The sequence below is a fragment of the Fundulus heteroclitus genome, chromosome 1, assembly GCF_011125445.2.
Source record: "Fundulus heteroclitus isolate FHET01 chromosome 1, MU-UCD_Fhet_4.1, whole genome shotgun sequence".
In the NCBI taxonomy this organism is placed as follows: Eukaryota; Metazoa; Chordata; class Actinopteri; order Cyprinodontiformes; family Fundulidae; genus Fundulus; species Fundulus heteroclitus.
The window spans coordinates 41,026,414-41,050,173 of NC_046361.1; the positions used below are offsets into that span (position 1 = coordinate 41,026,414).

Genomic DNA, 23,760 nt, shown 5'->3' on the forward strand with positions numbered 1-23,760 from the left:
ACAGCTGGATATGTACCAAATATAGTATACAGGTGGATATTACTATGAATAGAGTTTTACAGATATGTACAATAGCATAATACACAGATGATTGTTATTATAACAGTTTACATGTACTATGAATACATGTACAGATGGCTATTACTATAGGCAGCATTGTGAGCATGATATACAGGTAGTTATTACTATAAAATGAATAAATAAAGTTTGGACAGAAGCTATTTGAATTAAAGTGCAGTGGAAGGTAAATGCATATTACAGTTAAAGTACGGTATTGCAAATGTATATGTAAACAATTGGTACTGTGAATAAACAGTCAGCAGTGCAAATCAATATTCAGTCATAGTAGTGCAGGATGCATGTAAACAGTTGTTACAATGATAACAGTCAGGAGTGCAGGTGAACATTACAGTCTAGTAAATAACAGAATAACAAAATGGAGGTAGGTGTGAGGAGGGAGAGGAGAGTCTATCAGTGAGTGTTAGAGTTCAATAAAGAGACAGCTCTGGGGAATGAGCTGTTCTTTAGTCTGCTGGTTCTGGTCCGGAGGCACCTGAAACGCCTGCCGGAGGCCAGGAGATAAAACAGTCTGTGGGCTGGGTGGGAAGAGTCCTTAAGGATGCTGTGAGCTCGGTGTAGGCAGCTTTTCTTCTGGATGTGCTCAATGGTGGGTAGTGGAGTCCCAGTGATGCTCTGGGCGGCTTTCACCACCCGCTGCAGTGCCTTGCGCTCTGCAACAGTACAGCTCCCATACCACACTGTCGCAGAGTTGGTTAGGATGCTTTCTATTGCACAGCGATAGAAGTTCACCAGGATAGTTCAGGATAGCTGATTTTTCCTCAGTGTCCTCAGGAAGAAGAGGCGCTGGTGAGCCTTCTTGACCAGGCAGGAGGTGTTGGTTGACCAGGACATGTCCGCTGAGATGTGGGTCCCCAGAAACTTGAATCTGGAGACACACTCAACAGCCATTCCATTGATGTGGATGGTGTCGTGCGTGCCTCTTGAATCTTTCTGAAGTCCACGATGAGCTCCTTCGTTTTGGTGGTGTTGAGGAGCTGGTTATTTTCAGTGCACCATGTGGCCAGGTGCTTGATCTCCTCCCTGTAGGCTGTCTCATCATTGTTGCTGATGAGACCAATCACCGTAGTGTCGTCCGCAAACTTGATGATGGAGTTGGATGCGTACACAGGCTTGCAGTCGTGGGTGAAGAGGGAGTAGAGAAACAGGCTTAGCACACAGCCCTGTGGTACACCAGTGTTGAGTGTGATGGACGTGGAGCAGTTGGAGCCTGATCGGACATTCTGCGGTCTGTTGGTCAGAAAGTCCAAAATCCAGTTGCACATGGAGGTGTTGATACCCAGGTCTCAAAGTTTGGCTAATAACTTAGCTGGGATGACAGTGTTGAATGCTGAGCTAAAGTCAACAAACAGCATGCGTGCATAAGTGTTCTTATAGTCCAGATGTGTGAGCACAGAGTGCAGTGCCATGGAAACTGCATCCTCTGTGCTCCTATTGCTGCGGTATGCAAACTCTTCTGCTTGTTGCCTGTCCTTAGCAGTGGTTTCCTAGCAGCTATTTTACCATGAAGGTCTGATTCATACAGTCTCCTCTTAACAGTTGTTCTAGAGATGTGTCTGCTGCTAGAACTCTGTGGCATTGACCTGCTCTCTAATCTGAGCTGCTGTTAACCTGCCATTTATGAGGCTGGTGACTAGGATAAACTTATCCTTCGCAGCAGAGGTGACTTTTGGTCTTCCTTTCCTGGGGCGCTCCTCATGTGTGCCAGTTTATTTGTAGCACTTGATGGTTTTTGCGACTGCACTTGGGGACACTTTCAAAGTTTTCCCAATTTTTCGGACTGACTGACCTTCATTTCTTGAAGTAATGTTGGCCCATTGTTTTTCTTTACTTAGCTGCTTTTTTCTTGCCATAATACAAATTCTAACAGTCTATTCAGTAGGACTATCAGCTGTGTATTCACCTGACTTCTGTGCAACACAACTGTGGTTCCAACCCCATTTATAAGGCAAGAAATACCACTTATTAAACCTGACAGGGGACACCTGTGAAGTGAAAACCATTTCAGGTGACTACCTCTTGAAGCTCAACAAGAGAATGCCACGAGTGTGCGAAGCAGTAATTAATGCAAAAGGTGGCTACTTAGAAGAACCTAGAACATAAGACATATTTGCAGTTGTTTTATACTTTTTTGTTAAGTATATAATTCCACATGTATTAATTCATAGTTTTGATGCCTTCAGTGTGAATCTACAATTTTCATAGTCATGAAAATAAAGAACACTCTTTGAATGAGAACTTATGGTCTGTACTATATATATATATATATATATATATATATATATATATATATATATATATATATATATATATATATATATATATGTATGTCATGATTGTTTACCAGTGTACTCAGGACGCACACACGGGACTGAAGGTTTTAGAGAGTTTTATTACAAGTGGTTGCTGGATGGTGGATGATGAAGTCCGGAGGGTCAGGGTTGCAGAGGATCAGAGATGTAAGTGATGATAGGAGCTGACTGCTTGGAGCTAGAGTCCATAAAGACCAAAGTGGCCAGGAAGCACAGTGGTCCGAGTAGCAGTTTTCAGGAGACACTATGGCTCAGAGCAGCACATCTTCTGGGCGGCTAGTCAGGTTAGCAGATCACAGAGAGACACCTGGACACAGAGCAGAAACTTCTCCAGGGAAACACAGGGGTAACAGTCCTTAGAGTGACTGGCTAGACTAACCTTAACACGAGAGGAACAAATCTTCAAAGGCAAACGAGGACTGGCATGGAGAGGTGGTGACTGAAGTCGGACCGGCACAAGAGTGAGACAGAGGGAGGCTTAAATAGGGAGACTAGGAGGTGAAATGCATCTGACTGATTACCAACAAGTGTGACTAATGGCTGTGGGAGGGAGAGCTGGGTGAACTACAAAACAAGAAAGAAGCCAGACAACAACTTAAACCATGACAATATATATATATATATATATATATATATATATATATATATATATATATATATGAAGGACCCTAAAGAAGGCCGCAAGCCGCGAAACACGTTGGTCTGTTCATAGAAGCTGCTACCAGTTTGTTGACCCTCTTCATGCACCTTGGAAGTTGATGAAGTTGTGCCAGAAACTTTTGGATATATACATATGTTAACCTTGAAAAAAAATATTTTGATTATTTGTTTATATTGTACAGATGGTTCCCTGGTTTCATACCATGATCCACCATTAGGGGTCAGTGTAAACCAACTTGCTAAACCTTTGCAGCTGTTTTTCTGATTGTTGGTGTGACCGTGGCTGTCACTGCTGTCATGTTATCAGCAGCTCTGCTGGTTTGCTGCAGGAGACGATCTCTGAGAGGTGAGACACCAACATTCACACATAAAGGAACCACAGCAGATACTTTGGGTCAGAAGAACTCTTTATTATTTCTGCTTCAGCAGGAAATAAGAGTATAAGTAGCAGTCTGGTACTGCTGATTAAATGCACTGCATCCATAACTAAAATCAGGTTTTATATAATAGAAAATTATACTGAAATTAAACTTCTTTCATTATGGATGATACAATGAAAACTTTTTCTGTAGTTCAGAACAACTAACAGTCCAGGTGGAACCTGATGTAATGGTGATGACGTTAGTTAATGCACAGATATTCAGATTTTTTTTTTTACAGATAATCTGGTCCTGTAAATTTTTTTGTTATTGTGCCAATCTCTGCCAATATTAATGATAAATATGAAACATCAAACAGCAGAGAGATGGAGCTACTTAGAACCAGGGTTTATTTTGAATTCAATAGTCGCTGCTCGGGTTTGATGGTTCGTCTGAACTTGTTCAGGAGTCTCTTCTGCTTCCATACCTTATTTCCTCCTGAACAAAATTCATCGTCTGTTTGGACCTCCCAGTCTTCTTTGTTAAAATAAATTAGTTATAAATTCTCCATCGGTTTCACTTCCTCGGCTTCAGCTTATCTTCTTTAGAGCTTTTATTCTTGCTGAACAAACTGGGCTGCTTTGTCTCATTTCCCTCTTTTCTGATTAATTCACAACATAATCTCTGCCAACTTTTATGACACATTGAAGTCTTATTGTTATATTCTACCCTGGTCTGTGCAGGTTGTGGTTTTGGCATGTTTTTTTATTTGAAACTGGTGAACAAAACACATATGAAGATATGATTTTTGTTTTTAAAATAATAAATACGTTTTATGCAAGCATTTTTCTTTTCTCTGATCTAAAAAATAAAAATGAAAATGTGGTTTATTAATTTACCTGTGATTTTTATAAAAAAAAAAATCAGATGTAAAGAGAAGCCAAAAAAGTTCAGGGATAATTGCATACAGTGACTGTAGGAGGCGCTGTTTCTGCTGTATCTCAACTACTTCAGAGGTGAAGTCACAAATATTGTCAGTGCAAAACACATACAAAATATCTAAAAATGTTTGGACAATATTTATTAAAAAAAAATCTTCTCTAATACCATATGTGTGCAAATACATCATAGGGTGAAACAAACACATTGCTAAAAGTTAAATCTTCCTATAAAAGTGAAAGAAGGAATATTTATACCAAGCTCCGACAAATAAGACCCAAACCAGTCCAGTGCAGAGCCTTTGATACCACATAGATCTGGAAAACAAGATGCTGTGGCCAACGGTATCATATGAAGCTGTCAGATCTCAAATGAGGAAAATAACGGAGTCTCCAGCTTCTGTATGCAATAAAAGATCATTAAATATCTTTAAAAGTGCAGTTTCAATTCTATGAAGTAGGACAACAACCAGCAATCTTTACTCAGATGCAGACTTGGGTTCATCCTTCCCCTGAACTTGGTGAAATAGATCAAATGCTTTAGAAGAAAGTGACTCTGGTACCGTTTTTGTTGATGCACATAGAGTAGAAAACAATTCTGCAGCAAACAGAGAACTGTGGACCCAAACAATTGGGGCAAAAGTGGCACGGGAGCTAAGGAGTTTTTGGTCTAACCAGCATGTTGCCATTTCAAGCTCATGCTTTCACAGTTTCAGTTGTGTCCTTGGGTCAGACACTGGACCTGCTTTGCCTGGTTGTGGTCAGAAGGCCCAGTGGTGCTGATTGTATGGCAGCTCTGCTTCTGTCAGTCCCTCAGGGCAGCTGTGGCTACGATGCAGCTCACCACCTTAAACGTGTGAAAGACTGATCACTTCGGAGTCCTCAGTACTGTACGAGTACAGGCCATTTTATCATTTGCCTTTCTTTTACAAGGGCAGACGTTTTTTGTTTTAGATCTTTAATTTACGGATTAATTTTCTACAAACCAATAGACTATTTTGTGCCTTTCACTAAAATATTGTATGTTGTGACCAATGAATAATTTCAACTTGATGTTTTTGTCTGTCATGGCATAAAGTTTGGACAGACCTGCTGTATGGTAGTAAATGTGGCTGCAGCTGACAGATAAAGACAGGAAGGATGATGATCTGTGTCAGGTCTGAACAAGGAAGTTGGTTCGATTATTTGCAACAGGAAGCCATCAGAGCTCCACCATGACCGTTCATCACGCTTTGTTCTTTTTCCTCCTCCTCTGTAAGTAGATTTTCTTTTCACATATTTTTGTTCTTGTCCTTAAAACATGATGATAAGAATAACTTTAGTGTAAATCATTACATGTTTGAATATGAGTCTTTAAACAGGAAGAGCTGTCAGTCTTCATTACTGAATTTATACAATCTAGAAATAAAATGACAGTGTTAGCAGTTTTAATCCATCCATCTATCCATTGTCTAACACGTCTATCCCTTATGGGGTCACGAGGGATGCTGGTGCCTATCTCCAGCTGCCAATGGGAGAGAGGCAGTTTTAATTTCACCTTTAATTCAGCAGATAACTGTAGTGACCAGAATCTAATCCCAGAATAATACTCCAGGTATTACAGTATGAAGGCACAGGTCACAATCATTTGCATTGTTACCCTGTAATTAGAACGCGGCTTTACTGCTGAATATCATCTTAAAAAGCATTTTTCATTAAAAAAAAGAAAAATCCAAATTATCAATTGGTTTTGAATCTCGTTAAGAGCAGTTTGCAGAGAAATTGCCCTGAATAAATGACTTTTTACTGTGAGTTCAGATCAATAATTTATTGCTTCCTTAAATGGATCCTTCGTAGAAAAGCTCAGTCACCTTAAAGATAAAATCAATTATTTCTGTAAAATGCTTTAAAAACTTCTGTTTGATCTTCAAAAATTTTAAAGCAAAAACATACGTATAGAGTCTCCTGGATCATTGAGCTGGCTGAACGTCTCTCTGAGCGTCAGTGGATTAATTCTCACATCCAAACGTTTTTAATTAATGTTTGAATCCTTTATCCTGCTCTGTTTGTTCAATGATTTCACTTCAGTTTATAATATTTGTTCCAACAACTGACTAAAGGTTTAACTGCAGACGTTGTTGTGTGAATGAGCTGAATTCTGTGAGACTCTGTGCATCAGAGATAAATATAAAGGTGCTGTGGTCTCTCAACATTTTCTAACAGGATGTTCTGGTGTTATCTGTGTTCTGCAGCTCTGCAGGTCAGAGGCAGCAGAGTCGTCCAAGCATTGACACATTATGGAGAATCTGGAGGAAACTTCTCGTTTCCATGCCCCTTTCTCTCTTCTGGAACCTTGAAGATCTTCTGCAGGGAGAACTGTGAAGGAGAAAACCTCCTCATTAGAACAAGTGAAACGATGGCTCAGAATGGACGGTACAGAACCGAATATGTCCAAGAAGCTTCTAGAACCTACTCAGTTCTGTCTGTGAGCATCTCAGGGCTGAACCGGTCTGACTCAGGTCTGTACAGATGTGGTTTGGGTGACTCTTCATCATCAGCTTCATACCAGGACTTCAGACTCGTTGTTGTAGACGGTGAGTCTCTGTTGAAGATGCTGAAATGTTTTAACGTCTCTGAAGGTCTGAGGAACCGTAGATGTTTCTCCTCTGGTCTCTGCTGGATGAACTGTTCCATCTCCAGACTGGTTAAACTGGGCAGATCCCAGGAGAACTGTAGAGAAACTGGGATTAATGTGATCAGACTGCATCCTGCTGAGGACAGAAAGTAACTGATGATTATTTTAACAGCTCTGCTGGATGGAAACAAAGATCATCACGTCTATAAAGAAGCTGGCAGCTCGCTCACAGTCGCCTGTTTCTTTAAGTACACCGGAAGAAAACGATTGTTCTTAAGAGGAGGACCTGGAGAAGAAGAGGTTCTTGTTCAGACAGGTGGAGACAGAGGTGAAACAGGCAGATACAGTTTAGAATATGATAAACAGCCTTCAGGAGGAGTTCTGTTGGTGACCATCACCCAGCTGACCCAGTCTGACTCAGGACGGTACCGATGTAAACTGGACAGAACGTTTTTACCAGATTTATACAGAGACTTTAATTTCACCTTCAGAGCTGGTGAGATTTCACTAATATTACATCTTCTGAATGTCCTTTATTCTGAATATTTAGGTATTTCAACAGTGATATTTAATGAATTTATCAAACATTTCTTCCTCAGCAGCTTTAATCACATCTAAATCCAAACTTCTCTCTTCTGTGTCCCAGCAGTCGACCCATCAGTCTCCACTCCACCAACCACCGTCAGCATCAGGTCCAGTTCAGGAAGCTTCACACCTTCAGCTACTTCTGAAACCACGAATATGACTCAGGACAACACTGAAACATCTAAAGGTGCATCATACCACAGTGAGTGATGCATAAAACCTTTGTAGGATCAAAATGGCCTCCATCAGCAGTCAGAGCGGTGATCAGTTTGCTGCTGATGAATCCAGGATGATTTATTTGTGGCAGTTCCTGCCTCTGCATTTCAGGCACGTCATAGAAGCTGGTTGCTTTGACACATCTGCCAAAAATGTCGATCAGACAACTGCAGCTGATCCAGAACACTGCTGCCCACGTCCTCACTAAGACCAAGAAAGTAGAGAACATCACCCCAATTCTAAAGTCCTTACACTGGCTCCCTGTATCTCAGAGGATAGACTTTAAAATATGTCTGTTAGTTCATAAATCACTGAATGGCTTAGCACCAAGCTATCTGTTGGGTTTCCTTAGATGGGAAACTTTTTAACCAATCAGTCTGGAAAATTTGAAAGAATTTGACTTTGTAAAGAGCCTTGAGATGAAGTGCTGTGAATTGGCGCTCTATGAATAAAACTGAATTGAGATTAATCTGAAAAGAGCCTGCCAGAATCTGAAACCAACTGAAGCCGTTGGAAACCCATCTGGGAAGACAACCTAGTCATAAACAAAGGATGAAAGCATGAATTCACTACAGAACAAGAGTCGAACTCAAGGCCTACGGGCCGAATCCAGCCCACCAAGGCAATTTATCCGGCCAAAAAAACACATATAATGTCAGAGGTATATACCATCTAATCCCTAGTGGTTGGAGCATTCTGCTTGTGTCCCAGAGGTTCTGGGTTCAACTCCCACCCACTGCCACTCAGGGTCTCTGAGCAAGACTCATAACCCCAGATTGGTCTGTGGGCACTGCAAAGTGGCAGCCCACTACTCCCTAAGAGGATGGGTTAAATGCAGAGAACAAATTTCATATGTTGCAATGACAACAAAGATGATGATTATTAAAGGGGCTAAAACTGAGCCTCCTGTAGTGAATGTAAATTTTTTAACTGTGTAGTAACACCATACTCCCACTAAATGTTAGTGTTCCAACAACACAATAAAACAAGAGGAGAAGTGATGCAGAATGATGAATTTAAAGTGTAACTCACCCCAATATCAACTTTTTTGCAGATATACAGTATAAACCACAGGGGCGTAGGAAGGTTTTAAAATGTGGGGGGGCAAGTAAGATAGATAAGGTATTAAAGCTTTTACCCGATGTATTGTTACATCCAACAGCAATGCACGTGAGCATTGTTGCTTCAACAATAGCTCTCGCGAATTTCAATGGTGAAGTTCTCTGGAAATCCGAAATAATTGTTGTTGATCGCAGCTGTGTCCAACAGCTCCTACAGCTGCTAATGCGCGGCTAACTGCCGCCGGCTCTCCGCTTATCCACGTCACAGGATGTGATGTCAGGTGCCCATTACTGCCCATATTTGGGCAGTAATGACCGCCCCCATACACAGTGATCCAGACGAAAATGTATGTTTTTTTTTATATTGATTAACGCTAAATTCATTAAATAACCACAAACGTATTTGTTTTAGGTATAGCTATTGATCTCCTGATTTTTCCTTGTTGACCGGACTTCCCCTTTAAAGTTTCTAATATTGATTTCAGAGTAAAATGGTTTTGACATAACAAATGTGCAATTATTGATAATACAAATAATATAACTTACTACGCTGGGAATCGGTGGGTTCTTGTAAAAATTCAGGTTATCCTAGGTCTTGGTTTAAATCTTGTCTTCTTTGTCTTAATGGTTTTAAAGGAAGTGACTATAGCACATGAGTCAAGAGGTCATTAAGTGGACAGACTCATAAAAGTTGGATACCGAGAATATGCCCACACGTTACTTATTAACTAGGTCCCAGTAAACAGTACATAGTCATACAAGATGTAAACAATTTACACATACTAAGAGTACTTAACCCATATTAAAAAAATATATAATAATAATGAATTTGAACATTAAAAAGATAATGAAATAACCAGTAGACTTCAAGTAATTAAAAAATTAATTAAGAGAAAACAAATTAATTAATAAGAATTGAATTCAATGACAGTAAAACTATCAATTAATTAGGTAGCCAAATATTTCTTGTTGATATTCTTATTGTTGTATTTATCAAAATAATAGAAAAGTTAAAATGAAATTTTATCTCAAAAGGTATGTTTTGCCCCCCCCCCCGTCCAAAAAGTGAGGGGGCACTTGCCCCCCCCCCCCCCATTCCTACGCCACTGAACCAAGACTAAGAGTGCTACCTTTATGTTATTGTGAATTTGTTTCATGTGAACTGGAATGAAATTATGAAATCAAAAGTATCATCTGTAACCGGCCCTTTCAATGACTTCACAATGCCAAAGTGTCCCAATATAGAAATGAGTTTGACACCCCTGCACTACCTGATTGTCTATATGTAACGTTTCTGGCACTGGAGCTGCTGATTGAAATCAGCACACCTGTGTCTGTCTCCGCCCTGGCTGCTTATAAGCTCTGCTCCTTGCAGCCTCCAGTGCCAGAACGTCTTGAGCCACACGGTGAGCGCTTCCAGCCTTCTTTTTGAATTCCTGTTTGCCTGTCAGTTTCTCGACCTGTTTTGCCTCTGTTTTTGAAAACCTGTCTGCCCCTTTTGGATTTGTCTGCCTGCCTGGGTCCTGCCTGTCAGCCTCAGAGAACTGGACTGCCTCACCGTGTTTCTGACCCCAGTCTGTCCGTGAGTAAAACTAGTTCGCCTGCCCCCTGTTCTGTCTGTGCTTTCTGGATTGACCTGGACCTGGACCTGGACGCTCTATTGGATTCCCCCTTGGAGACCGCTGCCTGAGCTAAACGGATTTCCCCCTGACAAAGACCTGGACCGGACCTGGACAAAGAGCCCTGGTTAACCCCCTCTCGGACGCCTTCGTAACAAGGAGTCAGAGTTCTGCCCTCAGCACGTCCAGGTTAGTGACCTCACTTCTCTCTAACAAGCCTGTTAATATCTGCTGGTCACTAACCTGCGACTCTGCCTTCAGGAGCGGCCAGTCGCAGAGTGCGAGCCGAACCAGGGTCCGAGCCGCCAGCGTCAAAATAAAGACTGATATCATTTTTGTACTCACTTGTTTTCGGGTATTTCTTGGGTCCTCCTAAATTCATCACAGTACGTTCTGGCCAAACATGGACCCTGTACCCGAAACCCAGTGGCGCGCGGGGTAGAGAAATCCATTTCTGAATTAGAAGCCGGCGTCTCGGAGATTTTAGACCATCTTCGTACTCAGGGAAGCACGCAGCCTTCACTTCCGCGAGCCGCTTCCTCTGGCCCTCCGTCACTTCCGGTGACGTCGTCCTCGTCAGAGCCCCGACTCTCCCCGCCGGCAATGTTTTCTGGTGATCCAGAACATTGCAGGGCTTTTCTCACACAGTGCGAGACACATTTCGAATTGCAACCTTCCTCATTCTTTTCAGACCGGTCCAATATGGCATATGTGAGGTCCTGCTTTGCCTCCACTTACTCCGTCAGTGGTCCGGACGTCTTCCTGGAGGTCGACCCGGAGGTGATCCGGGAGCTCCGTCCGGACCTATTTCTGGAATCGGTCCCGTCTCCTCAAGAGAAATCGGCATCCCCGCTGGGTCCGCCGTCCCGTCGCCGGAGGAGGAGACGGCGGCTTATTGACCAGGCCTCCAGCTGTTCTGAGGAGCGGTCAGCCGGGCCAGTTCAGCCCCAGCCTCTGCCGACCGTCCCTCTGGCTTCTTCAGCCGCTTCCTGTCCAGCGGACCGGAGTCCTCCACTTCCCAATCCTGATCTGCCCACAGCTCCCTCTAGTGACGCTGTAGAAGCCGACCATAAAGCCCTGGAGAATAAAATAAGGACGTTTGCCCCCATTATTAAACGCCTCAGAGAGGCTCTCCTCTGTCAATATTCAAAGGGACTGGAGGAGAAATTAAGAGAGGTAGAGGGACATTATAGGTCAGCCCTCCAGGCTTTCTACAGCCGACCTAAACCAGTCCCTGAGGATCCGGCCGACGCCTCGGCTCCCGTGAAGCCCAACGAGGGGGTCCAGGAGGACCTGTCTCTTCTGACCTGCGACGTGGGAACCCAGGGGGGTCCGTCACTGACGTACGACGTAGGAATCCAGAGGGGTCCGTCACTGACGTGCGACGTAGGAATCCAGAGGGGTCCGTCACTGACGTGCGACGTGGGAACCCAGAGGGGTCCGTCGCTGACGTGCGACGTCGGGACCCAGAGGGGTCCGTCGCAGACATCCGACGTGGGAACCCAGAGGGGACCGTCACAGATGTGTGATGTGGCAACACAGTGGGAACCGTCGCTGAACTGTGATGCGGGGTCTCAGGTGGATTCTTCATTCTTCGGACACCCCAGGCCTCCGAAGAGGATGCAACAACTGTGGCCCCCTGGAGACTTTGAGCCTCTCGATGTTGTGTTTAAGCCCAGACCCCTTTTTGCCCTCATGGACAGCCAACTCTGGGAGAGACTGTATTGGATGTCTCTTTCTGAGACCCTCCAGGAGTTGATCCTGAGACTCCTGGTGGCAAAGGGTCTGACTTTGGCTCCTGAAGCCTGTAGCCCAGGGCCTCCTGAAGCCTGTAGCCCGGGGCCTCCTGAAGCCTGTAGCCCGGGGCCTCCTGAAGCCTGTAGCCCGGGGCCTCCTGAAGCCTGTAGCCCGGGGCCTCCTGAAGCCTGTAGCCCGGGGCCTCCTGAAGCCTGTAGCCCTGTGGCCTCTGTAGTCTGTAGCTCTGTGGCCTCTGTAGTCTGTAGCCCTGTGGCCTCTGTAGTCTGTAGCTCTGTAGTCTGTAGCCCTGTGGCCTCTGTAGTCTGTAGCCCTGTGGCGTCTGTAGTCTGTAGCCCTGTGGCCTCTGTAGTCTGTAGCCCTGTGGCCTCTGTAGTCTGTAGTCCTGTGGCCTCTGTAGTCTGTAGTCCTGTGGCCTCTGTAGCCTGTAGTCCTGTGGCCTCTGTAGCCTGTAGTCCTGTGGCCTTTGTAGCCTGTAGTCCTGTGGCCTCTGTAGCCTGTAATCCTGTGGCCTCAGCAGCCTGTAGCCAGGCTCCCACCTTAGTAGCCTGTAGCCAGGCTCCCACCTTAACAGCCTGTTGCCAGGCTCCCACCTTAGCAGCCTGTAACCCGGCTCCCACCTTAGCTGCCAGCAGCCAGCCTCCCCCTTCAGTTGTCTGTAGCCAGGCTTCCCCTTCAGTCGCCTGTAGTCAGGCTTCCCCTTCAGTCGCCTGTAGTAAGGCTCCCTTGTCAGTCGCCTGTAGCCGGGCTCCCCCTTCAGTCGCCTGTAGCCAGGCTCCTTCTTTTGTCGCCTGTAGCCAGGCTCCTTCTTTAGTCGCCTGTAGCCAGGCTCCTTCTTCTGTCACCTGTACCCAGGTTCCTTCGTTGGTTGCCTGTAACCAGGCCCTTTCCTCCGTCGCCTGTAGTCAGGCTCCTTCGTTAGTCGCCTGTAGCCAGGCTCCTTCGTCGGTCACCTGTAACCAGGCTCTTTCCTCCGTCGCCTGTAGTCAGGCTCCTTCGTTAGTCGCCTGTAACCCGGCTCCTTTTTCAGTCGCCTATAGCCAGGCGTCCCCTTCTGTCGCCTGTAGCCAGGCTTCCCCTTCGGTCGCCTGTAGTGAGGCTCCTTCGTTAGTTGCCTGTAACCAGGCTCCTTCGTCCGTCGCCTGTAGTGAGGCTCCCTTGTTAGTCGCCTGTAGTCAGGCTCCTTCGTTAGTTGCCTGTAACCAGGCTCCTTCGTCCGTCGCCTGTAGCCAGGCTCCTTCGTCCGTCGCCTGTAGCCAGGCTCCTTTTTCAGTCGCCTGTAGCCAGGCTCCTTTTTCGGTCGCCTGTAGCCAGGCTCCTTTTTCAGTCGCCTGTAGCCAGGCTCCTTTTTCAGTCGCCTGTAGCCAGGCTCCCTTTTCAGTCGCCTGTAGCCAGGCTCCTTTTTCGGTCGCCTGTAGCCAGGCTCCTTCTTCGGTCGCCTGTAGCCAGGCTCCCGCACCGGGAACCAGTGACCAGGCACCGCCGCCTGTAGCCGTTAACCAGGCGTCGCCGCCTGTAGCCACTAACCAGGCGCCGCCGCCTGAAGCCACTAACCAGGCGCCGCCGCCTGTAGCCGTTAACCAGGCGACGCCGCCTGTAGCCGTTAACCAGGCATCGCCGCCTGTAGCCGTCAACCAGGCGACGCCGCCTGTAGCCGTCAACCAGGCGCCGCCGCCTGAAGCCACTAACCAGGCGCCGCCGCCTGAAGCCACTAACCAGGCGCCGCCGCCTGAAGCCACTAACCAGGCGCCGCCGCCTGAAGCCACTAACCAGGCGCCGCCGCCTGAGGCCACTAACCAGGCGCCGCCGCCTGTGGCCACTAACCAGGCGCCGCCGCTTGTGGCCACTAACCAGGCGCCGCCGCCTGTAGCCACTAACCAGTCGCCCTCCTCAACCTGTAGTCTGGCGCCTTCCGTACCCTGTAGTCTGGCGCCTTCCGTACCCTGTAGTCTGGCGCCTTCCGTACCCTGTAGTCTGGCGCCTTCTGTACCCTGTAGTCTGGCGCCTTCCGTACCCTGTAGTCCGGCGCCGGGTTCAGTTTTTCCTCTCTCCAGACCTCGCCGCCGGCCTCCTAGATTCCTGCTCCGCCGCCGGCCTCCGAGGTTCCTGCTCCGTAGACGGCCTCCTGGACGCCCGCCGGAGAGCCTGTCACGCCGGGGCCGTCCGCCGGAGAGCCTGTCACGCCGGGGCCGTTCCGCGGAGAGCCTGTCACGCCGGGGCCGTCCGCCGGAGAGCCTGTCACGCCGGGGCCGTCCGCCGGAGAGCCTGTCACGCCGGGGCCGTCCGCCGGAGAGCCTGTCACGCCGGGGCCGTCCGCCGGAGAGCCTGTCACGCCGGGACGGTCTGCCGGGACGACCTCCGGAGACCGTTTCTCGAGTGGGCCGTCTTCCAGGATGCCCACCTGACTCTCTGTTCTAGAGATTGGTTTAAAAGCTTTTTAGTTAGTTGGTTTTTGCCCTTCCGAGGGTTGTTTTCTGTTATGGACTCTGGTTTTCCTTTTTTTTTTTTTTTTTCTCCTGACCCTCCTGCCTGTAGCCCCCTCCACCCGCCCGGTCAGACTTTTATTTAGTTTTCTTTTGTACTCTTAGAGACGTTTAAGGGCGTCTGGAATCCGCCCTTGAGGGGGGGGCTCTGTAACGTTTCTGGCACTGGAGCTGCTGATTGAAATCAGCACACCTGTGTCTGTCTCCGCCCTGGCTGCTTATAAGCTCTGCTCCTTGCAGCCTCCAGTGCCAGAACGTCTTGAGCCACACGGTGAGCGCTTCCAGCCTTCTTTTTGAATTCCTGTTTGCCTGTCAGTTTCTCGACCTGTTTTGCCTCTGTTTTTGAAAACCTGTCTGCCCCTTTTGGATTTGTCTGCCTGCCTGGGTCCTGCCTGTCAGCCTCAGAGAACTGGACTGCCTCACCGTGTTTCTGACCCCAGTCTGTCCGTGAGTAAAACTAGTTCGCCTGCCCCCTGTTCTGTCTGTGCTTTCTGGATTGACCTGGACCTGGACCTGGACGCTCTATTGGATTCCCCCTTGGAGACCGCTGCCTGAGCTAAACGGATTTCCCCCTGACAAAGACCTGGACCGGACCTGGACAAAGAGCCCTGGTTAACCCCCTCTCGGACGCCTTCGTAACAAGGAGTCAGAGTTCTGCCCTCAGCACGTCCAGGTTAGTGACCTCACTTCTCTCTAACAAGCCTGTTAATATCTGCTGGTCACTAACCTGCGACTCTGCCTTCAGGAGCGGCCAGTCGCAGAGTGCGAGCCGAACCAGGGTCCGAGCCGCCAGCGTCAAAATAAAGACTGATATCATTTTTGTACTCACTTGTTTTCGGGTATTTCTTGGGTCCTCCTAAATTCATCACACTATATAAACAGTGTAGATAGAAAGAAAGGATCCATCCCTGTGGAACACCTTTACTGGGTTTAAGAGAAAAGCTGCTTTTATTTCAAACATTGTCGTCATTGAGAAAGGTGTGGCCATTGTATTCTAAGACTTCACATTTCGAGACCACCTACAAAATGCTTGGGGGGTATTTAAAAACTGTCCCTTTATGGATGGAAATAAACCTCATTATATTCTGTGCATGTGAAAGGCTTACCAACATTGTCTGCAGGTGTTCTGATGTTTGTGGGTCTGACTCTGCTCATCATCATCACCATCTTCCTGCTATTAGTGGCTCTGCTGGTTTTCTGCACAAAACAACGAGATAAACATCACAAAGGTACAGTGGCAGAACCCCCCACACACACACACACACACACATGCACACACACACAGGGGTGCTAACTGGGATTTTGGGCCCCTTGAAAAGGAATCTCAATGGGCCCCCCAACGGCCGTCTACAAGGCCGGCAGAACATTTTGATATTGTTTTACATAAAACTCAGCATTTTAATTATATTTTTGGTTATCATTTCCATATTCATGAAAAGAAAATCCTGACGGTTACGTGGTAGGGGAAGCACTGTAAATACAATTAAATTAATTTGGATTTAATTATTTGCTGCAAGACTGCTACTCTATATTCCAAAAGTCATCTGTTTCCTTAAATACTTGGACATATAATTCTCTTAAGATTAATTACCTTAAAATAAAACTAAAATACAAATCAACCTCTTCTATTAAAATGAAATGCGACCTGTGAAGGAATAAATTAAATTTCATCAAATTACATCATAAACAGCAAAATGGCAGACTGCCTTTTTTATGTTTATTGTAACATTATTGTCTGCTGAACAGCAAAAAATGCAAATAATGTTAAACTAAGTAAAGTTGGCTCACATATAAATGAAAAACAGCAGAACTTCATCTTCCAACCTTATCTACATCCACCTGCTCAGTCTTTCTCCTTCTCACTAGCAAAGTCACTGATCAGGTCCTTGGAGTCCGTTTTAAAAAAAAGTTAACTCCCTTCCCTGCCCCTTGGCAATTTCTCATTATGTTAAAATGATGTTATTGAATGTAATATTTGTAGTTATAGCATTACTCTTTATTAGTCTATATTTTACCCGTATGCAGGTTTTTTCTATGTTCAACCAGCAATGTCAACAATGGCATTAGGTGAAAGGTAGCAATGGTCCCCCTTTATGGTTATATCTAACATAATTTATTTGCATCCTGCTCTAATTCACACTGCAGTCCATCGAAATGGTTTTAGAAGAAATGTAGTTCAAAAATTTTAAAGGAAACACCTTCAAAAATAATCTAACAAAATCAAACTCCTCCTCTGAAATATATATTTACTTTATATATTTACAAACAAAAATTCAATAAAATGGGTTTTTACTATTTATCAATGTATCTGCTGTATGTGATCTGTCTATGAAAAACTAAATTACAGTGTCTGTCAACCACACAAAACATTTCCAGCTAACAAAAAATAAGCACCATTCTCTAAACAATAGAAACCAAATTTACTTTTTTGAGTATTTCTGGACCCAACAAACTCCTGGCAGATCTTATTTATGTCCAGCTTGTCCAATGGACACTCATACTCTTGAATTTAACTGACTACTCAAAAAGGATGCCCAACTGGTGGACCAGTGGCGAGGCAACGCAGGCAGCTTGTGTTGTCAGATTGACACAGTGTGCACCCCAATGTACATAACGTACTTTCTCCCCAGTACTGCCTGTGCACCTGTGTACGTCCCAGCTAGGTTTGTGGCACCATCATAGCTCTGCCCACGTGAACCAGACATTGGCAGATTAAGCCTCAAGAAAATCCGTTGCTTTGTAATGGCCTGACCTGTTGTCTCAGAAACTCTGTATAGCCCAACAAATTCCTCATATGGGACAAGTCATGGTCCACAAAGCACAAAAAGACACTCTCTTGTTCAGCACCAGTAACATCCTGAGTACCATCCATAATAAGTGAAAACTGCACAATGAGAAGAGTCTGGATTTCATCTGTGATGCTTTGAATTATATTACTGACCATGATGTTTTGAGTTTCATTTTGCAATTAGGGGCTTGTCCCTACTCTCCCTCGTGGTGGAGGGGTTTCAGTGTCCCAATGACCCTAGGAGCTATGCTGTCAGGGGCTTTATGCCCCTAGTAGGGTCATCCAAGGCAGACAGGTCTAAGGTGAGGGACCAGACAAAAAGCAGCCCAAAGACCCTTTGAAATAAATGGATGCAATGTTTCCTCGCCCAGACATGGGTCACCGGGGCCCCACTCTTAAGTCAGGCCTGGAGGTGGGGCACGTTGGTGAGCGCCTGGTTTTTGGGCTTTTACCCATGGAGCCTGGCCAGGCATGGCCCGAAGAGGAAACATGGGTCCCCCTTCCAATGGGGTCAGCACCTGTAGAAGGTGCCAAAGGGGTCGGTTGTGTGATAGGTGGCAGTTGAGGGCGGGGACCTTGGCGTTCTGACCCCTGGCTGAAGAAGCTGGTTCTTGGATGTGGAATGTCACCTTTCCGGTCGGGAAGGAGCCTGAGCTAGTGTGTGAGGTTAAGAGGTTACTGCTAGAGATAATCAGACTTACCTTGACACATGGCTCTGGCTCTGGAACCATTCTCTTTGAGAGGGTTTGGACATTCTTCCACTCTGGAGTTGCCCCGGGTGAGAGGCGGCGAGCTGGAGTGGGCATACTTGTTGCCCCACATCTTGGTGCCTGCACATTGGGGTTCACCCCGGTGAACGAGAGGGTGGCCTCCCTCCGCATATGTGTAGGGGGATGGGTTCTAACTGTTGTTCGTGCTTATGCGCCAAACACCAGTTCAGATTACCCACCCTTTTTGGAGTCCTTGGAGGGGGTACTGGAGAGTGACCTCCTGGGGACTCCCTTGTTCTGCTGGGGGACTTCAAAGCTCACATGGGCAATAACAGTGAGACCTGGAGGGGTGTAGTTGGGAGGAATGGCCCATCTGATCTGAATTTGTATGTTCTGTTGTTGGACTTCTGTGCTCGTCATGGATTGTCCACAACGAACACCATGTTCAAACATAAGGGTGTCCATATGTGCTCTTGGCACCAAGACACCCTAGGCAGCAGTTCAATGATCGACTTTGTTGTTGTTTCATCTGACCTGCGGCCGCATGTCTTGAACACTTGGGTGATGAGGTGGTGGAGCTCTTTACCGACCACTACCTGGTGGTTGGCTGGCTCCGATGGTGTGGGGGGATGGGGGGGAGCCGGTCAGACCTGGCAGGCCAAAACGTATTGTGAGGGTTTGCTTGGCAGAGTCCCATGTGAGACAGAGCTCCCACCTCCAGGAGAGCTTTGAACATGTCACGATAGCCTGTCCTATCAGGCTTTATTGCTGTGTGGGACTCCGAAAGCAGCTGATTTGTACCAGAAGTCAAAGCGGCAGGCGGCCCAGCTGGTCACCGGGGATGAAAACTCGGGCGTGGGAAGAGTTCAGAGAGGCCATGGAGAAAGACGTCCGTACGGCTTCGAAGCGATTCTTGTCCACTATTTGGCGTCTCAGGAGGGGGAAGCAGTCAATCAATCAATCAATCAATCAAATTTTATTTGTCAATTACAATTTGCATTGCAATCGAAAAGTCAGTTCCAGTACAACCGTCCATCACATACACTTAACAAACATTTGGGGGGAACGATTGACTGAGGCCTTGCGTTGCCAAGGAACGCAGCCAGCCAGCCGCTGCTAAAAAGCGCAGCTGTCAAGGCCACATTCCTCCAAACTGCCCAGACCCCGCCTAAACGGAGTTTACAGGCGCTGCCTTGAAACTCTCGAAGAAAGAGCAACAACATGGGGGAAAGAGGGGAGAGAGAAAAAAAAGAGACAGATGTTTGCCTATTTATGCTCTCACCTATAAAGAGACAAACAACCGACACAAAAAAACCCTCATAGCACAAAAGCACAAATAATCACAAGACAACATGTATGCAGAAGGTAAACATTTGAGACCTGTCGCATGTGCATAATTCATCAGTTTTATGAGTATCAGTTATGCGTGTGTGTATGGGCGAAAGTGTTTTTCTCCGTGAACACTCTCAAGAGGCCATTGTCCTCTCTGGTGCTGAGGTCGCCGAAATTGTTAAAAAGCTTCTTCGTGGCAAGGCCCCGGTGGTAGATGAGATTCACCCTGAGTACCTTAAGGCTCTGGATGTTGTGGGGTTGTGTTGGTTAACGCGACTCAGGGGCATCAGGGGCAGTTCCCCTGGATTGGCAGACTGGGGTGGTGGTCCCCCTATTTAAAAAGGGGGACTGGTGGGTGTCTTCCAACTATAGAGGAATCACCCTCTTAAGCCTCCCTGGTAAGGTCTATTCAGGGGTTCTGGAAAGGAGGGGGTCCGTCGGATAGTCAAATCTCAGGTTCAGGAAGAGCAGTGTTTTCGTCCTGGCTGTAGAACACTGGATCAGCTCTACACCCTCAGCAGGATCCTGGATCAGGCATGGAAGTTTGCCCAACCAGTCTACATGTGTTTTGTGGATCTGGAGAAGGCATTCAACTGTGTCCCTCGGGTGGTCCTGTGGGGGGTACTCCGGGAGTATGGAGTACCGGGCCCTTTAATAAGGGCTGTCAGGTCTCTGTACGACCGGTGTCAGAGTCTGGTCCGCATTGCCGGCAGTAAGTCGGACTCGTTTCCGGTGAGAGTTGGACTCCGCCAAGGTTGCCCTTGGTCACCGATTCTGTTCATAAATTTTATGGACAGAATTTCTAGGCATAGCCAAGGTGTCGAGGGGATCCATTTGGGTGGCCTTAGTATTGCGTCTCTGCTATTCGCGGATGAAGTGGTCCTATTGGTTTCATCAGGGCGTGATCTACAGCTCTCACTGGAGTGGTTCGCAGCCGAGTGTGAAGCGGATCAGTGCCTCCAAATCCGAGACCATGTTCTTGAACCGGAAAAGGGTAGAGTGCCTCCTACGGGTTGGGGAGGATGTGCTGTCCCTAGTGGAGGGGTTCAAGTATCTTGGGGTCTTGTTCACGAACTAGGGGTAGATGGAGCGGGAGATGGACAGGCGGATTGGTGCGGCGTCTGCTGTAAAGCGGGCGCTCTACTGATCCGTTGTGGTGAAAAGAGAGCTGAGCCAAAAGGCGAAGCTCTCGATTTACCGGTCGATCTACGTTCCTACGTTCCTACCCTCATCTGTGGTCCAAACCACAGCAAACAAATAGAACTACAGAGAGGATCATTAGCACTGACCTTCCCACACATTCTGAACACAATCTGTTTAGACTTTTACCTTCTGTTGGGGCTACAGTGGTGCTACTTGCTAAAACCAGCCAATACAGACAGTTTCTCCCCCTGGGCTCTCTCTAAACACTGAACTGTCGGAGGACCCAGATTATGGTAAATGGTAAATGGCTTGTACTTGTACAGTGCTTTTAACCAGTCTGACGACCTCCAAAGCGCTTCACACTACAGTTTAGTCATTTACCCATTCACACCCTGACGGTGGTGAACTCTGGTGTTGCTTGATTTAAACCTGCTGGTTTTGTGTTTCAGAAGCTCCTGTACATGCAGAGCATTCTGCTGTCACTGAGGTGAGGATGAGGACATTTTGGATGTACTTGTTTGTTTCAGATATTGACAAAAGTACTAAAAAAGCCTTTATTGTTTCCTAAAGGGAATCAGAATTTATGAGAATGTCCAGGTAGACGATGAACAGTGGAGATGGGTTGATGTGGATATCTACTCATCTTACGGCGACACGATGAACACCAAACCAACAGCAGCTTCTCCGCACATAGTAAGTGTGGGGGGCAGGGGGGAAACATCCGGTAATTATTCCTTCATTGTTTGTCTCAGTTACTCAGGCAACACATTAAATTCACCCATAGTGGTGCAGTTGAAAGCACTGCAGCAAGAGGGTCCTGGGTTCAATTCCCAGGCATCCTAAAACATGGAGGTTAAATTCCCCATAAAGTGTCTCTTCAGGTCAGCTGAGGCTAAGTTTAGCCTTGGTTTTCTCTCACTTAGACCATAATGTGCTGTTGCTGTGTTGGCTGCCCTCCAATTATCTTGCTCGCCACATTAAAGGGTAACCCGCACCCAAATTTACTTTGTTTTCCTAATAAACTGTACACATGGATGTCTTATAGTGTTGTCCACATGCCCCGGGTATTACTTTGACAATTTACTGCACATTTGTTGTAATCCTGCTTTTGTTTCTAAAGCCTGCTGTGTGGCGCCCCCTTCATGCCTAATGAGTGTACTGCACTTTAAGTGTGAATTAGTATTACTATTGGCTCAAAAGATATTGTGACATCACCCAGAAAAGCTAACATCAGTAGCTCTGCTGATGTGGGATATAGCAATGGGATAATGTGTATAGCAGCTCTGTCTTCTATATTCCTCTGCAGCAAATTGGAGTAAGAATAGTGACCTTTGCAACATTTGTATCCATTATTTTAGATTAACAAAGTATTATCTTAGCATTCTGGTAGTGTATTTACATTTTAGCTTGTTCTAGTAGCCCAGACCACGCTCAGTTTTCTTAGATATTTTTTAAACTGGCTGTGAAAACACTGGCCTTTGTTTCCTACAGGTTAAACTTTTTATTTTCTTTCTCAGGCTAAAAATGACTCGACTAAAGCCACATGTGCAGCAGTGAAGCATTCCAGCAGAAAAGCGGCATCTGATCTTAAAGCTTCCTGTGGTACCATGGCTGTTCTCTACGCTGAGCCTTCTGAGCGTGAAACCAGTGACGATGAGCCGCTGTACTTCAACACAACTTAGCTTCAGCTCTGCTGCAGCCATGTTTATCCCCACAGGTCAGCAGGAAGCTAGAAGCTGAGGTAATGATCTGAAACCCAACGGAGGTTTTATGGAAACAGACGCTGCAGCTCTGCTCCTACAATCATCACCGCCAGCATGCTTCAGATGGAGCTGATTAACCTCGGGTTCATTTGGTCTAGCTTTCTTTTGTTCTCTTAAGATTCAGAAGAAGATCAGCTAAGTGTTTAGCATTTTAATGTTTCTCAGTCTTCTCCTGCAATGTGAAGCAATGAAGGATTTGTAGTTGTGTTATCATCACAACAATCAGCTGATTAAACACCCTTTCATCCCTTGTTCATGTTAATGCAGCTGCAGCAGGTCAGAACTCATGGAAATGCATGTTTATGTCTCCTGCCTAGAGACCAGCATCTTAACAATAAGCCTGATAACAGAGAAGCATTAACAGAGATGTTTCTGAGTTGGATCATCTTTTTGTGGCGCTGCTGTTTGGTTCCTGCAGTGTAGAGGTCAAAACATTCATCCCTGCACTAAGCTGCAGACACCATCCTGCTGAGCTCATGTTTGGGTGGTTGATACAGGGGCAGACCAGTTTCTGTCTGAGATGTTTTTAGGTTTAAAATACACTGGAAAGTTGTTCTTCTGTTTTAAACTTTCTGATTGGACCGGTACCTGTTGCTGCTTGATTTTACCATCTGTTCACTGATATTTACAGCGTCTCTTACTGTATAATATGTCTTACATGGATTTTATTGTATTCCATGTTCTGTGTTTGGTGGTATGCTTTGACCCCATAGGACTGCAGATGGAAAGTAGCCTTGGGCTAAATCTGGCATATTAAGCATATTTACAGCCCCAGTAGCTTGTTCGTTAATATGCATTGTCCTGTTTAAATAAATAAATCACATCAAATTCACTGTAACTTCTGCTTTATTGTTCATGATTGTTAACTTAGAACAACATTTGGTATGTGTTCATCCATTCACAATGCAACTCTGAATAATATTTGACAAAAAAACATGTTAAAGAATAATTTGTTAAATTAAAATCAATATCCATGAGAACACTTGATTTTAAAGGAGAAGTCCGGTCAAAATCAGAATTCAAACTGCTGAAAGTACTTTAAATATAAAACTACTACATACTGTGCAAAAAAATATACGTTTTTTTAATTATGAATAATTTTCATTTAATCATGTTTATGTGGAGGAATCCATCTTGGTCAAGAATAGTACTGTCACCTCCCATTTTTTGACGTCACTCGGCGGACCCGCAGTTGAGCAAGTTTCAACGCTTTGTTTGTCACGGCGCACTATTTTCCAACATGGCGACGACTGGTGCTCTGTACGAAGCAGAGAGTGATGAAGTACTTAGTGACAGTGATGAGAGTTCTGTGGAGCTATCATCATCTGATAGCGATATGGATTT

At 45.9% G+C, this 23,760-nt stretch overlaps 1 protein-coding gene across 1 annotated transcript in view; it reads left to right on the plus strand.

Annotated features, from left to right (window-relative positions):
* The window catches only part of LOC110367557 (polymeric immunoglobulin receptor-like), an 83,875-nt gene extending 60,585 nt beyond the window's left edge, over positions 1 to 23,290 (plus strand). Inside the window, exons 5-8 of the mRNA XM_036129024.1 lie at positions 15,802 to 15,909; positions 21,103 to 21,140; positions 21,224 to 21,346; positions 22,171 to 23,290. Of these exons, the coding sequence (XP_035984917.1) occupies positions 15,802 to 15,909; positions 21,103 to 21,140; positions 21,224 to 21,346; positions 22,171 to 22,335 (434 nt within the window). The 3' untranslated portion in view covers positions 22,336 to 23,290. The remainder of the gene's footprint in view (positions 1 to 15,801; positions 15,910 to 21,102; positions 21,141 to 21,223; positions 21,347 to 22,170) is intronic.
* Positions 23,291 to 23,760: the final 470 nt, after the last annotated feature.